Genomic DNA, 16,677 nt, shown 5'->3' on the forward strand with positions numbered 1-16,677 from the left:
GTGATTTACCGGCCACGTCCTGCTGGAATCGGAAGGGGATACGGATCAGAGATCCCGGGTGAGGCCTCTTCCAGGATCCCTGACAGGCATTACACCTCGCGAGATTGTCGCGATCTGAATCCCGCCCACAATGGGCGGGACGCAGTCTCACACAGTTAAGTGTGTGTAAAAACTCACTCAACCATGGTGATGCCAGATCAAACAGCCACCCAGCATCTACCCGGCATCTATCGGCCTCGCCACGGAGACCCCAGACCCCAGCCGGGAGGCATTTAGCACTGGTCCCCACAAACGGGGAGCAGGTGGAACGGCACTTGGGGGACCCCAGGCGATCGGAGACTCCGAGGTCGTTGGCCTCCAGGCAGGGTAGCACCCTGGCACATCTCGTACCGCCCAGGCACTTTGGCACTGCCAGCCTAGCACCGCCACCCAGGAACCCTGGCAGTGCCACCTGAGTGCCATGTTTTAAAAGAACCTTGTGTTAAAAGGTTGGAAGTCAGGGGTGCAATTACGGCACCATGAAAAGCTTGGGCTGATGTAGTTTTGTTTGGATTGTTTGGTGGGGGTGTTTGTGGAGTTAATTAGATTTCAGCTTGTTAAGTTGATGTAGTTACTGCGTGGAGCAAAGATATCAGGCAATTTGCAGAAAAGGTCAGTGGAGTTTTCGATGAAGCTCGTGAGCAAAAGTTAAGTCTTTTGCTCTCACTGCAGTTCAGTTAAAAGATATGTCCAAGACAGATTGGGAGTGTGGTTGGAAAGGGCAGCACAGTGGCGCAGTGGTTAGCACTGCTGCCTCACAGCACCGAGGTCCCAGGTTCGATCCCGGCTCTGGGTCACAGTCCGTGTGGAGTTTGCACATTCTCCCCGTGTTTGCGTAGGTTTCGCCCCCACAACCCAAAGATGTGAAGGGTAGATAGATTGATCGATCACACTAAATTGCCCCTGAATTGGAAAAAATGAATTGGGTACTCTAAATTTATTTTTATTTTTTTTTAAAGGTGTGTGGCTGGAAAGGTGAACAAACCAGCTGAAGTACCCTCTGAAGAAATACAGCCCGAGTTCCTGCATGGTTCTGACAGGAGTCAGATCTTGTCTTTAAAGAAGTGTCAAAAAATCTTTCCTTCCCAAGCAGAGTATCTCGACATCTCTGCAAAACAAGTATTCCTGAGTGCTAATGGCATTTAAAATGGATTGAGAGCAGAGATGTTTTTTTCTTGCTCTTTCGAATGGGAATAATGATAGGAGATAAGGATTATTGTGCCACTGAATTCATCAGCATTGTTTAACGAGTAATATTATGAGGGGCTGGTTTAGCTCACAAGGCTAAATCGCTGGCTTACAAAGCAGACCAAGCAGGCCAGCAGCACGGTTCAATTCCCGTACCAGCCTCCCCGGACAGGTGCCGGAATGTGGCGACTAGGGGCTTTTCACAATAACTTCATTGAAGCCTACTCGTGACAATAAGCGATTTTCATTTTCATATTAAGTTATTTTTCTTGTATGATGTTAAAGATATTTTAATACTGTGTTTGTAATATTTTGTTTTAATCTACCATCCATATTCCTATTTTTCGTGAAATCGCCTGGAATGAGGTAATTTTAAAAAAATAATCTTAATTGTCACAAGTAGGCTTACATTATCACTGCAATGAAGTTACTGTGAAAATCCCCTAGTCGCCACAATCCGGCGCCTGTTCGGGTACACAGAGGGAGAATTCAGAATGTCCAATTCACCTAACAGCACGTCTTTCGGGATTAGGAACAAGCAAATTATTTATATTTTTGAAAACCTGTTCATTGATTGAACAATGCAATACAGAGCCCTTCATACCTGAGATAGCCCATTATGGAGCACACAAACAGGCCATTCCACCCAACCAATCCATGCCAATGTTTATGCTCCGATCAAGTCTTGTCCCTTCTTTCCCCGCCCAAATCTGACATTGTAACCCTTTTCCCATTTCCCTCATATACGTGTCGAACATCCAACTTTCAAAGGCTTTTCCTCCTGGGTGGCCTCAAGCCTCCCAACTTTTTAGGTCACAGCTGAACGCAGTTAAGTATTGTACCAGAGAGATTTTAAAATTTGTTTCACGGCATGTGGCTGTCACTGGCTAGACCAGCATTTATTGCCCATCCCCAATGCTCAAAGTTATGCCAAGATTTCATAGAATCATAGAATTTACAGTGCAGAAGGAGGCCATTCGGCCCATCGAGTCTGCACAGCCCTTGGAAAGAGCACCCTACTCAAGCCTACAGTGGACCCTGGCGCTGTGAAGCAACCGTGCTAGCCACTGTGCTACTGTGCCACTCCTTTCCTCTCAGAATTACAAAATTAAAAATAAAGTATTGGGGTTTCTGTCCAGTATCCTAACCACTGTTGGGAGTCTGATCTGACATTCTACTAAAGGAACGGAAAGGAAGGGAACTGGAGAGGTTTAGGGAATAAATTCCAGAAACAAATGGACAGAGGCTTCTTGAAGGTAAACACTTTTTCTCAAAAACATTACTGAAAGCCAAAGGCATTGAAGATGATCCACACAAAATGTTCATTCAGACTTCAAGGCCCCTTGCACAGTCTACACTAGCAATGCTGAATGGCATTCTGCTTGAACTAATTTCTCCGTGTGGGGTTTCACAGTTCAGCAGTCTAATGCTGGCCATCATTCAAGTTTGGAGGTGGGAGGGAAATGTACCCAGCTACTGAATGATTGCAAGCTCACATTTCAATTAAAACAGTGTCATCTAAACCCGGCCAAAGCTCGACAATACTCAATGCCTTATAGGAAATGAATCTGGGACCCACTACCTGATCACCAGTATTGTTCGTGGTAAAGCTTGCCAAAGAGTAGCAGACGCTACCAATTTCCTGTTACAATGTACACAAGATGTGGCGATGCCGGCGTTGGACTGGGGTGTGCACAGTAAGAAGTCTTACAACACCAGGTTAAAGTCCAAAAGGTTTGTTTCGAATCACTAGCTTTAGGAGCACTGCTTCTTCCTCAGGTGAATGAAGAGGTATGTTTGTAATGTACACAAGCACACACTTACGTGGCCTCACAGTCGCTGCTAGCTACATCCTCGAAGATCAGTTTTTGTAAGACACAAGCCTGAATTGCAGCCAAAACTCCACAAGGACCACCCTAGAAAAATAAGACATCAGAACTGTTCAAGGTGGTAAATCAGATCTTACAGTGGCTTAGCATCACTCCATATTTGTCTGATAATTCTCTTAACCCTAGAAGTCTCATTTTTTAAAAAACTTGCATTTATAAAACACATTTCACTACCTCGAGACGTCTGAAAGAGGTTCACAGTCAATTATCAACATCCTGGGGTTACGACTGACCAGAAACTGAACTGGGGTAGCCCTACAAATATTGTGGCTACAATAGCAGGTCAGAGAATAGGAATCCTGCAGTGAATAGCTCACCTCCTGATGCTCCATAGCCAGTCCAACCATCTGCAAGACACCAGTCAGGAAAGCGATGCAATACGCTCCACTTGCCTGGATAAGTGCAGCTCCAACAACACTCTAAGCTTGATGCTATCCAGGACAAAGCAGCCTGCTTGATTGGCACCCTACCCACAAATATTCAATCCCAGCAGCCTTCTGCACCATCTACAAGATGCCCTGCAGAAACTCACCAAGGTTCCTGAGGTAACATCTTCCAAAACCACCACTACTATCTAGAAGGACAAGGGCAGCAAATACACCACCTGGAAGTTCCCTCCAAGTTAATTACCATCCTGACATCGCCGCTCCTTCACTGTCGCTGGGTCAAAATCCTGGAACTCTCTTCCCAGCAGCACTGTGGGTGTACCTATGCCACGTGGATTGCAGCGGTTCACGAGGGCAGCTCACCACCAGTGTGGCACAGTAGCACAGTGGTTAGCACTGTTGCTTCACTGCGCCAGGGACCTGGGTTCGATTCCCGGCTTGGGTTTGTGGGGAGTCTGCACGTTCTCCCCGTGTCTGCGTGGGTTTCCTCCGGGCACTCTGGTTTCCTCCCACAAGTCCCGAAAGGCGTGCTTGCTAGGTGAATTGGACATCCTGAATTCTGCCTCAGTGCACCCGAACAGGCACCAAAGTGTGGCTACTCGGGTCTTTTCACACTAACTTCATTGCAGTGTTAATGTAAGCCTACTTGTAAACGAATAAAGATTATTATTCTCAAGGGCAATTCGAGAAGGGCAATAAATGTTGGCCTAGCGAACCTTGTTTTATTAGTGTTGCGGGAATGATGAATATTGGCCATGACTATTATCTGAATGACCATATATTAAGAGAGGGGAATGGGTATTCAACCGGATTCAACCAATGTGCGCTACATTGTCAGCTCCACTGTACAAAACTACCAAGAACCTTTAAGAGCAATATAAAACAGTAAAATCAGCTCTCCGGAAAGAATTTTGTGCCTCAACCATTCTCAGTCACATGATGCTAATATTGCCCACAATTCATCCCAGCAACAGGCTTGCATCCTCCTGGGATGAAAGCAGCTAATTAACTGGGTTGTCTTCACCATAACTGTCAGAATCAAGATAACGCTAAACTCCAGCGCAATACAAATCAGTCTGCCTGAACACAAACTGTCACAGTGTTTTCAGTCTGCACAAAGATTCTTTTGATATAAAAGGACTCTTTAAATCGGAGAGCCCATAAAAACATTCCAGAGAGAATTAGGTCTTTAAATAAAGGCAGACTTTGTATTTATACAGCACCTTTCACAATCTCCAGAGGTCCCAAAGGCTCTTTATAACCAAGAATTTACCACACGTATTCTACTTCTGAACAAATATTTATTTTCAGTTTGCAGATCCTGGATTACCTGAGGGATAGTGGAGTATTGTTTTCAAATGCGACTCTGTTAACCTCAACGTTTCACCTTATAATCAAAGCCAATGATTCGCAGCACGTTAAATCCTATTTATATCACATGGGATTCCAGCAACTGGCCCAGTGGTTGGGCAAAAGCAGAATTATCCATTCTTATTCAGTGCAAGGCAAAACAAAAACGGATAGCTTTAAGTTGTCAATCGTGCTGGTGAAATAAGCAAGCACTCAAAGAACAAGGAAAAGAACTAAGGGCAGCACGGTAGCATGGTGGTTAGCGTCAATGCTTCACAGCTCCAGTGGTCCCAGGTTCGATTCCCGGCTGGGTCACTGCCTGTGCGGAGTCAGCACGTCCTCCCCGTGTGTGCGTGGGTTTCCTCCGGGTGCTCCGGTTTCCTCCCACAGTCCAAAGATGTGCGGGTTAGGTGGATTGGCCATGATAAATTGCCCGTAGTGTCCTAAAAAGTAAGGTTAAGGGGAGGGGGGTTGTTGGGTTACGGGTATAGGGTGGAGACGTGGGGGTTTGAGGAGGGTGATCATTGCTCGGCACAACATCGAGGGCCGAAGGGCCTGTTCTGTGCTGTACTGTTCTATGTTCTAAAATGTGAAAATGGTGGCTCCCGTTTAGAGACTATTATTCTGTTTACACAAACACAGGAAAACATGGAGACCGGGGAAAACATTGTTATGATTCTTCTTTCATCGAAATCTTCCAAGAAAAATCCAAGTTTCCGCCCAGATTGCAATAACATTCATCAGTCAGAGAAATTGTTTCTCCCGAGCCCTCACCATTTGATAATTCCGTGGCAATCACCATGCAATGTTTTCTCAGATTGAATTAATTTTTTCTGAAATATCTGTCTTTTGGGTTAGCCCAATGGCTCTCGGAAACTCTTAAACAAGAATGTCCTTTAGGTTCTGATACCAGTTGAATTAATTTCATGTGCGTTTCGTTATAAAACATATGGCAAAACACCAGTGTGCAGCCCTTTCTTCCGGTCTCAAACTTTGAAGGGCAACTTACTACTTCGGAAGGAGAGAGGCTGGTGTAAGTTATTTTGAAAGCCAAAATACTTTAAGAGGACTAGGATTGGTGCAGGGAGAATTTAAAATTACAATTAATCCCATGAACCTCATTAGCTGGGGAAATTTTATCTTGAAGACGCATAGAAGGGCCAGGTTTCATTTTATTCTACTGTGAGCTGTGGCGGCTTTAAGGTTCATGGGCTGGAAAGTGAATGGGAAGGAGGTTTCTCTGTGTGTCCCAGTTTATGTTGTTCTGAGGATGGCCAGGTTGAAATTGGCCATCAATTGTTTGATACACAGAGCAATCCCTTGAATGATGGGAGTGGTGGTTGCAGTGAATCAAAAGGTTTAAAGCCTACCTTGACAACACAAATGCCTCTCAGTCAGCAATGTACTAAGTAGAGCTGAAGTAGCCTTGTAGAAAATTCTAAGATGCACTTGTATGTACAAGGAGATGATTGAAAATCTTGAGCAAGTGTCAGATTGCTCAGTGTCCAAGAAGAATGATTTCGAACAGAACTTAAAGAGGAAACACTCTATGAATAACTTATCCATTTCTAAAAATGGTTCAAAGGATATCTTCCACCTCATTTTCTTTTGGCTAGTTGCTTTTCCCGGGTTGGTCTCTTTTATCCAGGGAGTTGAGAAGATATGATCACGGGAAGTGATTTAGCGAAGTACTGCATCAGACAGTTAAAATAGGAGCCGGATAAAGATAATAAGCCTACAATCTAGTTCAAAGTGATGGGGGTGAAAGCCTTCTGGTTTCTGTGAAGGTCTTGCATGGATTATGATTTTCCGGTTTCAGGCAAGGTTTCTTTTTTGTGGGATTTAATTCCAGATTCTACATTAATTTGGTGGTTTTCCCCATAGTTCGTGTACCAAACACAAAGCATCACACCGACAGTGTGTTTCTGGAATTCAGATGTAAAGGCAGACCAGAGAAAGCTTTACTAAAATCAGAAAATGCTGGACATATTCAGCAGTCCAGGCAGCTTCCACGGAAACACTTCAGGTCACTGCCCTGTCATCACATCTGGAAAAAAGTCAGAGGCGCAACAGGTTTTAACCAAGTGCAGAAGTTGGGAATGTGGAGGGGAGGGGGTGGAAAGGAGGAAAGAACAAAAGGGAATTCCATGATAGGGTGGAAAACAGGAGGGATTAAATGATAAAGTGACAGGTAACGAGGAAAGAAGCAAAATTCCACACTTTCCCGATACATATTAGAAAACTATTTCCTAAAGGAAGAAAAATATCTGCTGAAAGGCTGAAGAATGGAGTAGGAGGAGACTCGTGCAGAGTATAAACACCACACAAGATCACGTTGGACTGAATGGCCTGCTTCTGTGTTGCACGTTGTGCGAGAAGAAAATTGACAACAGGCAATTAATTCAAATTCAGGTGTTCAAAGGAAGGGTTAAATAAACACCCACTCTGGGATATTTAAAAAACACACTACCCCAGCGCAGTCCACTCCAGCCAGGTTAACAAACAGTGGTTCCCAAACATGGGAAGCGAGACAGCATTTGTACCCATTCACATGGCAACGGTCAAAACCTCTGCCCGTCTCACCAGTGCACAGCAGGACAAAGTGACAAGGCCAGCAGCCTCCAATCCTTTTTACTGGGTCCTACCCAAATAAACAAACCCTGGCTGTGCACTGTCAGTCTTAGAGCTTTATAGATGAAATTAAGTTTAAGATAATACTTGGTGTTTCAAGGGCAGCCACTGTTTCTCCTTGGCTCCTTTCAGCTTAGAGATTTGGTTTGGGAAGGCATGGGGCGGTGGAGCAACGTTCGCTCCAAGTTGCAGGGGCTGGTGGCTGCTTAGCAAATCTGGAATGTACTGCGTGATGCACAAACCAATGTTCCCTCTAAGATGTGTTTGTACACAATCATCTTTGATGTGCCACAAAAAAGCAGCTGCAGTGGAACTTTGCACTCACCTGGAAAGTCCCGTTGGGAGGCACTTGGTTGAGTACGACACATACTGAGCCAGCAGGTCATTAGGAAAACCTGAGCAAATGGGACCAGGCAGTCGGATGTTTTGGCCCTCTTGCTAAAATCAAAAGTTACTTCGGCACAACGAAGACACCTCCTTTTGTCAGTGTTATCACAAGAGGCCTGGAGACAAATCGTACCCAAACTGTGGTATAGCTGTCAAGATCTCAGCCCTGAAAATAGCTGTCAAAATCTACCTCCATCTCCCAGCGAGGATAAATGTAATAATAATATAATAATAATAATATAAAGGTTGCCCATCCAGGATTGCGCCATCACAAATAGTACTAAATAATTAGGTGGGGAGTGGGGGACAGGAGAAGAGGACTTATAGAGTTAGGGGTATCAATAGAAGTCTTGGTCTGGCACTTTGCCATGTAGGAGGGACTTGAACGTTCCATTGATCCCGAGAGCAATGCTGTTGGAAGTCTAAAGCAACACCAACTCCATGTTAAAAGATGTCCCGCACCAGGTCTCTACCAGCACAGCCCCCAGACAGACAAACCCTGCAGTGATCGGCGAGAGGTGACAGGGACAGCACTTTGAGATCTGGAAGCCCCTAGCTTTGGGCCGGCAGAGTTTGATTCTATCGGGTTCAGCGGCCATGCAAGAAGCCACAGATCCCATGGCCAGTAACACAGAGTTTCTCTGGTGGACAATCCTACTCGTATGAGAGTCATCACTGAAGAAGATTCTTGCCGGTATACCTCTGACACTAGGCGAGACCCATACAGAAGCCATTTTGACAAGAGAACTGGAGAAAGGTATGAAGGGAGAGAACTTGGAATGCCCTCCTTTGCTTCTTTTTGGTCGCTATATCGAGCAAAATAAGTAGAGGCCGAGTCAGAAGCTTTGGAATTGGAAAAAAACATCAGCCTGGTTTCTCTCAGCGTCAGCACTGGCTCCGCAGCTGCACTTTTCACCCAAGCCAGAAGATCGTGGGTTCAATTGCCACCCAAGACCAGCAAATAAACTAAACTACAGTCCAGTACTGAGGGCGCTGGAGGGGTGACCTCTCAGGTGAAACATGAAGCAGCAATTGCTCACTAAGGTGGCCAGAAAGGATTCCAGAGCACGATTGAGGAACAGCAGGAAGGTAAACAAGCCAATATTTATCCCTCAACCAACATCTCTATTCTATAAGACCATAAGACCATAAGACATAGGAGTGGAAGTAAGGCCATTCGGCCCATCGAGTCCACTCCGCCATTCAATCATGGCTGATGGGCATTTCAACTCCACCTCCCAGCATTCTCCCCATAGCCCTTAATTCCTCGCGACATCAAGAATTTATCTATCTCTGCCTTGAAGCCATTTAGCGTCCCGGCCTCCACTGCACTCTGCGGCAATGAATTCCACAGGCCCACCACTCTCTGGCTGAAGAAATGTCTCCGCATTTCTGTTTTGAATTTACCCCCTCTAATTCTAAGGCTGTGCCCACGGGTCCTCGACTCCTCGCCTAACGGAAACAGTTTCTTTGCGTCCATCCTTTCTAAGCCATGTATTATCTTGTAAGTTTCTATTAGATCTCCCCTTAACCTTCTGAACTCCAATGAATACAATCCCAGGAACGCCAGCCGTTTCTCATATGCTAGACCCGCCATTCCAGGGATCATCCGTGTGAATCTCCGCTGGACACGCTCCAGTGCCAGTATGTCCTTCCTGAGATGTGGGGCCCAAAACTGGACGCAGTACTCCAAATGGGGCCTAACCAGAGCCTTATAAAGGCTCAGTAGCACATCGCTGCTTTTATATTCCAACCCTCTTGAGATAAATGACAACATAGCATTCGCTTTCTTAATCACGGATTCAACCTGCATGTTTACCTTTAGGGAATCCTCGACTAGCACTCCCAGATCCCTTTGTACTTTGGCATTATGAATTTTCTCACCGTTTAGAAAGTAGTCTATGCTTGGATTCTTTTTTCCAAAGTGCAAGACCTCACATTTTCTCACGTTGAAATGCATCAGCCATTTCCTGCACCACTCTCCCAAACTGTCTAGATCCTTCTGCAGCCTCCCCACTTCCTCAGCACTACCTGCCTGACCACCTAACTTCGTATCATCAGCAAACTTCGCTAGAATGCTCCCAGTCCCTTCATCCAGATCATTAATATATATGGTGAACAGCTGCGGCCCCAACACTGAACCCTGTGGGACACCGCTGGTCACCGGCTGCCATTCCGAAAAAGAACCTTTTATCCCAACTCTCTGCCTTCTGTCAGACAGCCAATCCTCAACCCATGCCAGTAGCTCACCTCGAACACCATGGGCCCTCACCTTACTCAGCAGCCTCCTGTGTGGCACCTTATCAAAGGCCTTTTGGAAATCCAGATAGACCACATCCACTGGGTTTCCCTGGTCTAACCTACTTGTCACCTCCTCAAAGAATTCTAACAGGTTCGTCAGGCACGACCTCCCCTTACTAAATCCATGTTGACTTGTTCTAATCCGACCCTGCTCTTCCAAGAAATTAGAAATCTCATCCTTAACGATCGATTCTAGAATTTTACCAACAACCGAGGTTAGGCTAATTGGCCTATAATTTTCCATCTTTTGTCTTGATCCTTTCTTGAACAAGGGGGTTACAACAGCGATCTTCCAATCGTCCGGGACTTTCCCTGACTCCAGTGATTTTTGAAAGATCTCAACCAACGCTTCCGCTATTTCTTCAGCCACCTCCCTCAGAACTCTAGGATGTAGCCCATCGGGGCCAGGAGATTTGTCAATTTTAAGACCTTTTAGCTTTTTTAGCACCATCTCTTTTGTAATGGCAACCATACTCAACTCAGCCCCCTGACCCTTTATAAGATTTGGGATATTACTAACGTCTTCCACTGTGAAGACAGACGCAAAGTACTTATTAAGTTCTCCAGCCATTTCCTCATCTCCCATCACTAGCCTTCCAGAATCAGTTTGAATTGGCCCAATGTCTACTTTGGCCTGACGTTTGTTTCTTATGTATTGAAAGAAACTTTTACTATCATTTCTTATATTACTGGCTAGCCTGCCTTCATATTTGATCCTCTCCTTCCTTATTTGTCTCTTTGTTAACCTCTGTTTGTTTTTGTAGCCTTCCCAATCTTCTGAATTCCCAGTGCTTTTGGCCACTTTATAGGATCTCTCTTTTTCTTTGATACATTTCCTGACCTCCTTTGTCAGCCATGGCTGTCTAATCCCTCCCTGGATAATCTTTCTTTTCTTGGGGATGAACCTCTGTACAGTGTCCTCAATTATGCATACAAACTCCTGCCATTTTTGCTCTACTGTCTTCCCTGCTAGGGTCTGCTTCCAGTTGATTTTCACCAGTTCCTCTCTCATGCCCTCGTAATTACCTTTATTTAACTGTAACACCATTACATCCGATTTTGCCTTCTCTCTTTCAAACTGCAGACTGAACTCAACCATATTATGATCGCTGCTTCCTAAGTGTTCCCTTACTTTAAGATCTTTAATAAAGTCTGGTTCATTACATAGCACTAGGTCCAGAATAGCCTGCTCCCTTGTGGGCTCCATGACAAGCTGTTCCAAAAAGCCATCTTGTAAGCATTCCATGAATTCCTTTTCTTTGGATCCACTGGCTACATTATTTACCCAATCCACCTGCATATTGAAGTCCCCCATGATCACTGTGACCTTGCCTTTCTGACATGCCTTTTCTATTTCCCGGTACATGTTGCGCCCCTGGTCCTGACCACTGTTAGGCGGTCTGTACATAACTCCCATTATGGTTTTTTTGCCTTTGTGGTTCCTCAATTCTACCCACACAGACTCCACATCATCCGACCCTATGTCGTTTAGTGCCATAGATTTAATTTTGTTCTTAACTAACAAGGCAACCCCACCCCCTCGGCCCACCTCCCTGTCTTCTCGATAGGTTGTATATCCTTGGATGTTTAACTGCCAGTCCTGAACCCCCTGCAGCCATGTCTCTGTGATGCCTACCACATCATAATCATTCACGATGATCTGTGCCATTAGTTCATCTACTTTGTTACAATGCTACGAGCATTCAGGTAAAGTGCCTTAATGTTAACTTTCTTATCAGTACAGATATTGGAAGTCCTAAGATGTCCAAAGTTATCCTTCCTTTTTGTTGCATTCCTAGTCTGCCTCAAGCTTAAATCCACCTGCCTACATGTTATCCTCCTGCGTATCTTGCCATTTAACTCCCTGCTCCCTGTCGCTTTCACTTTCCCTTCCCCCCAACTCAGAAGTTTATTCTCTGGTCATTAGTCTCAGTGCATTTCTGAGATTGGCTGTCGCATTTCCTGCAACGTAACAGCAACCACATTTCACAAGTGTCAAACAGTAGAGCCTCACACATTTGACAACAGTTACTGGAAGACACCGGACACAGGGGAAAAAGGAGGTAGGAAAATTTGCACAAAAAAGGTGCTAATAAAAATTAAACACTGGTTGATGTGTTAGTATTTTTATTATTTCTCATTCACACAAGGGTCTACTATGCAGCACCCAGAGTCTGGTAATGCAAGACTGACTCAAATATCAGTTTCAGAACTGCATTGTAAATCAGTGGTGGGCAACGTGCAGCCCATCAGGGTTTGGAGTGCTGCCCGGGAGCCATTTTGTTACAGTGAGAGCAGAGCTAGGAGATAAAAGAGCGCGAGACTGAGAGCGGAATGATTGGTTGGTATTTCTCTTGTTTTCCTCATTTCTTTCTCTGGCTTGTAATGCAGAATAAGGCAGCAGCGCGGGTTCAATTCCCGAACCGGCCTCCCTGAACAGGCGCTGGAATGTGGCGACTACGGGCTTTTCACAGTAACTTCATTGAAGCCTACTTGTGACAATAAGAGATTATAATAATTAAATACTGGTATAATTTATTAGTAACAGTAAGGTTTTCTTCGCAAGAGGACTTCCGGTAGCGGCAATGATCAGCTGAGCCGCACGTTCGGAGGCTCCCGGAAAAAACGGACTTTGGGGCTTTTTTAAAGGCCCCCAACGAAGCTTGTGAGGCGAATCCCGACGTGGGAAGAAGCCAGGAGTCGCCCTAGAGGTCCCATGGTGGAGACCAGGAGCGGGGCAGGGAGAGAATCAAAGGAGAAAACACCCGGGAAAAATCGGGACCCAAAGGACAAAATGGCGGCCGGAGAAAGTTTTGAAGAGTTGAAGAAGTGGGTCGAGACGACTCTGCTGCGCTGCTTCCAGGAGATGAAAGTGGAGCTGTTGGAGTCCATCAAGGTAACCAACAGGGAACTGATGGAGACCCAGATGGCCCAGGGGGCTGCGATCCGGGAGCTGCAGCAGCAGGCCGCCGAGAGGGAGGACGAGGTCGTGGCCGTGGTGGGGAAGGTGGAGGTGCACGAGGCGCTCCATAAAAAATGGCAGGAGCGGTTCAAGGAGTTGGACAACCGGTCGAGGAGGAAGAATTTACGGATCCTGGGCCTCACGGAGGGGCTGGAGGGGTCGGAATTAGCGGCCTATGTGGTGATGATGCTGAATACGCTGATGGGGGCTGGATCCTTCCAGGGGCCCCTGGAGTTGGAGGAGGCCCACAGAATTCTGGCTAGGAGGCCCAAGCCGAATGAGCCGCTGCGGGCGGTGTTGGTGAGGTTCCACCGGTTCGTGGATCGTGAGTGTGTGCTCCGGTGGGCCAAGAAGGAGCGGGGCAGCAAATGGGAGAACACGGAGATGCGGATCTTCCCGGACTGGAGTGCGGAGGTGGCGAGGCGGAGGGCCGGGTTTAACCGGACGAAGGTGGTGCTCCACAGACGGAGGGTGAAGTTCGGCATGTTGCAGCCGGCGTGTCTGTGGGTCACCTATAAGGATCGGCACCATTATTTTGAGTCCCCGGAGGAGGCGTGGGCCTTCGTGCAAGCCGAGAAACTGGACACAAACTGAGGGTCCCCCGGAGGGGGAATGCTGTAGAATACTGTATTTATTTATACTGTATGTGTATTTGCGGGGTTTAGGGTATGAAGTGGGGTGGCCGTAGGGTGGGTGGGGTGAGGCCGTACGGTTGTTTTCTTTATGGGTTTTCTAGCAGGAGTTGGGTGGACGGGTTTGGACTGAGGGGTAAACGGGGTGTTTGGGGAGCTGGTGGGGGGGACTGACAATGGGAGTGGCCCTGGAGGAAGTGGGGCCCGGCAGGGCGAAAGCGCGGGCTTTCTGCGGGGTCTCCGTGCTGGGCGAGGGAGGGGGCGGGGTCTTCTCCCGCGCAGGAGCGGGGGAGGGTGGACTGGTTGATGGGCACTATGGAGGAGGGGCAGTCCCACGTTGGGAGGAGCCGAAAGTAGAGCGGGAGCCGCCGGGGTCAGCAGAAGATAGCTGGCTCACGGGAGTGCTGTAGAGGGGGGGGGGGGGGGGGCTCGGAGGGGTTCTAGCCTGGGGGGGGGGGGGAGTTACCGGGTTGCTGCTGAAACGGTCAGGAAGGAGCTGGAGGATGCAGAGGGTGCTGGAGGGGGGGGGGAGGTGCCGCCGTGGGAAACTGGCAGGCCGTGGGAAACTGGCAGAGTGTGGGACGCTGGCCGGGGGTGGGCAAGGGAGGGGGTATGGCTAACCGGCAGGGGAGGGGGGCAGGGAGCCCTCGGATCCGGCTGATAACCTGGAATGTGAGGGGGCTGAATGGGCCGGTCAAGAGGGCCCGAGTAGTTGCGCACCTGAAGGGGCTGAAGGCGGATGTGGCCATGCTCCAGGAGACACACCTGAGAGTGGTGGACCAGGTCCGGCTGAGAAAGGGATGGGTGGGCCAGGTATTCCACTCAGGGCAGGACGAGAAGAGGAAGGGGGTGGCGATCCTGGTGGGGAAGAAGGTGTCGTTTGAGGCGTTGAAGGTGGTGGCTGACAGTGGAGGAGGGAAGGGGTGGTGAGTGGCAAGCTGCAGGGGGAGCGGGTAGTGTTGGTGAATGTTTATGCCCCAAATTGGGACGACGCGGGATTCATGCGGCGTATGCTGGGCCACATACCGGACCTGGAGGTGGGGGGCCTGATCATGGGGGGAGACTTTAACACTGCGCTGGATCCCCCATTGGATCGATCCAAGTCCCGGACGGGTAGGAGGTCGGCGGCGGCTAAGGTGCTGAGGGGATTTATGGACCAGATGGGGGGGGTGGACCCTTGGAGGCTTGCGAGGCCAAGGGCCAGGGAATACTCGTTTTTCTCCCACGTACATAAGGCCTACTCGAGGATTGACTTTTTTGTCCTGAGCAGGGGGCTGGTGTCGAGGGTGGAGGAAGTGGAATACTCCGCCATTGCCATTTCGGATCATGCCCCGCAGTGGATGGACCTCGGGCTGGGGGAAGAGAGGGACCAACGTCCGCTCTGGCGCATGGAGGTGGGGTGCTGGCAGATGAGGAGGTGGCCGGGAGGGTCTGGGGGTGTATTGAGAGATACCTCGAGGCCAATGATGAAATGAAATGAAAATCGCTTATTGTCACGAGTAGGCTTCAATGAAGTTACTGTGAAAAGCCCCTAGTCGCCACATTCCGGCGCCTGTCCGGGGAGGCTGTTACGGGAATCGAACCGTGCTGCTGGCCTGCTTGGTAAGCCAGCGATTTAGCTGAGTGAGCTAAACCAGCCCCTGATAACGGGGAGGTTCGGGTGGGGACGGTCTGGGAGGCATTGAAGGCGGTGATGAGGGGTGAATTGATCTCCATCCGAACCCATAGGGAGAGGGGGGAGCAGAGATAAAGGGAAAGACTGATAGGGGAGATGGTGCAGGTGGATAGGAGATATGCGGAGGCCCCAGAGGAGGGATTGCTGGGGGAGAGGCGTAGCCTTCAGGCCAGATTTGACCTACTGACGACTAGAAAGGCGGAAGCCCAGTGGAGGAAAGCACAGGGAGCGGTGTATGAACACGGGGAGAAGGCAAGCAGGATGCTGGCGCACCAGCTCCGGAAGCGAGACGCGGCCAGGGAGATTGGGGCAGTGAGGGATAGTGCCCGGAAGGTGGTGCGGAGGGGAGTAGATGTTAATGGGGTCTTCAGGGAATTTTATGGCGAACTGTACCGGTCTGAGCACCCGGTGGAGGGGGGTGGAATGGGGCGCTTCCTGGACAGGTTGCGTTTCCCGAGGGTGGAAGAGGAGCGGGTGGAGGGACTGGGGGCGCCGATCGAGCTGGAGGAGGTGGTCAAAGGGATAGGGAGCATGCAGTCAGGGAAGGCGCCGGGGCCGGACGGGTTTCCGGCGGAATTCTATAAAAAGTATTTGGACCTGTTGGGCCCCCTGTTGGTCCGGACCTTTAACGAAGCATGGGAGGGGGGGGCTTTGCCACCAACTATGTCGCGGGCGCTGATTTCCTTGATCCTGAAGCGGGACAAGGACCCTCTGCAGTGTGGATCATATAGGCCGATTTTGTTGCTGAACGCCGACGCTAAGCTGCTGGCAAAGATCCTGGCCACTAGAATAGAGGATTGTGTGCCGGGGATCATACATGAGGACCAGACGGGGTTTGTGAAGGGAAGGCAGCTGAACACAAATGTGCGAAGACTCCTCAATGTCATTATGATGCCGGCGGTGGAAGGGGAGGCGGAGATAGTGGTGGCGTTGGACGCGGAGAAGGCCTTCGATAGAGTGGAGTGGGAGTACTTGTGGGAGGTGTTGGAGAGGTTTGGGTTTGGGGAGGGGTTTATTCGGTGGGTGAGGCTGCTCTACGAGGCCCCGATGGCAAGTGTAGCCACGAATAGGAGGAGGTCGGAGTACTTTCGGCTGCATCGGGGGACGAGACAGAGGTGCCCCCTGTCCCCCTTGCTCTTCGCGTTGGCAATTGAGCCCCTGGCCATGGCATTGAGGGAGTCAGGGAACTGGAGGGGCATGGTGCGGGGGGCGGAGGAGCATCGAGTGTCACTGTACG

At 48.7% G+C, this 16,677-nt stretch overlaps 1 protein-coding gene across 1 annotated transcript in view; it reads right to left on the reverse strand.

Annotated features, from left to right (window-relative positions):
• Positions 1-16,677, reverse strand: part of mindy4 (MINDY lysine 48 deubiquitinase 4) — a 189,425-nt gene that overhangs the window by 99,760 nt on the left and 72,988 nt on the right. Inside the window, exon 6 of the mRNA XM_038796467.1 lies at positions 3,052-3,143. Coding sequence (XP_038652395.1) covers positions 3,052-3,143 — 92 coding nt within the window. The remainder of the gene's footprint in view (positions 1-3,051; positions 3,144-16,677) is intronic.

This window comes from Scyliorhinus canicula, chromosome 5, assembly GCF_902713615.1.
Source record: "Scyliorhinus canicula chromosome 5, sScyCan1.1, whole genome shotgun sequence".
NCBI classification, from domain to species: Eukaryota; Metazoa; Chordata; class Chondrichthyes; order Carcharhiniformes; family Scyliorhinidae; genus Scyliorhinus; species Scyliorhinus canicula.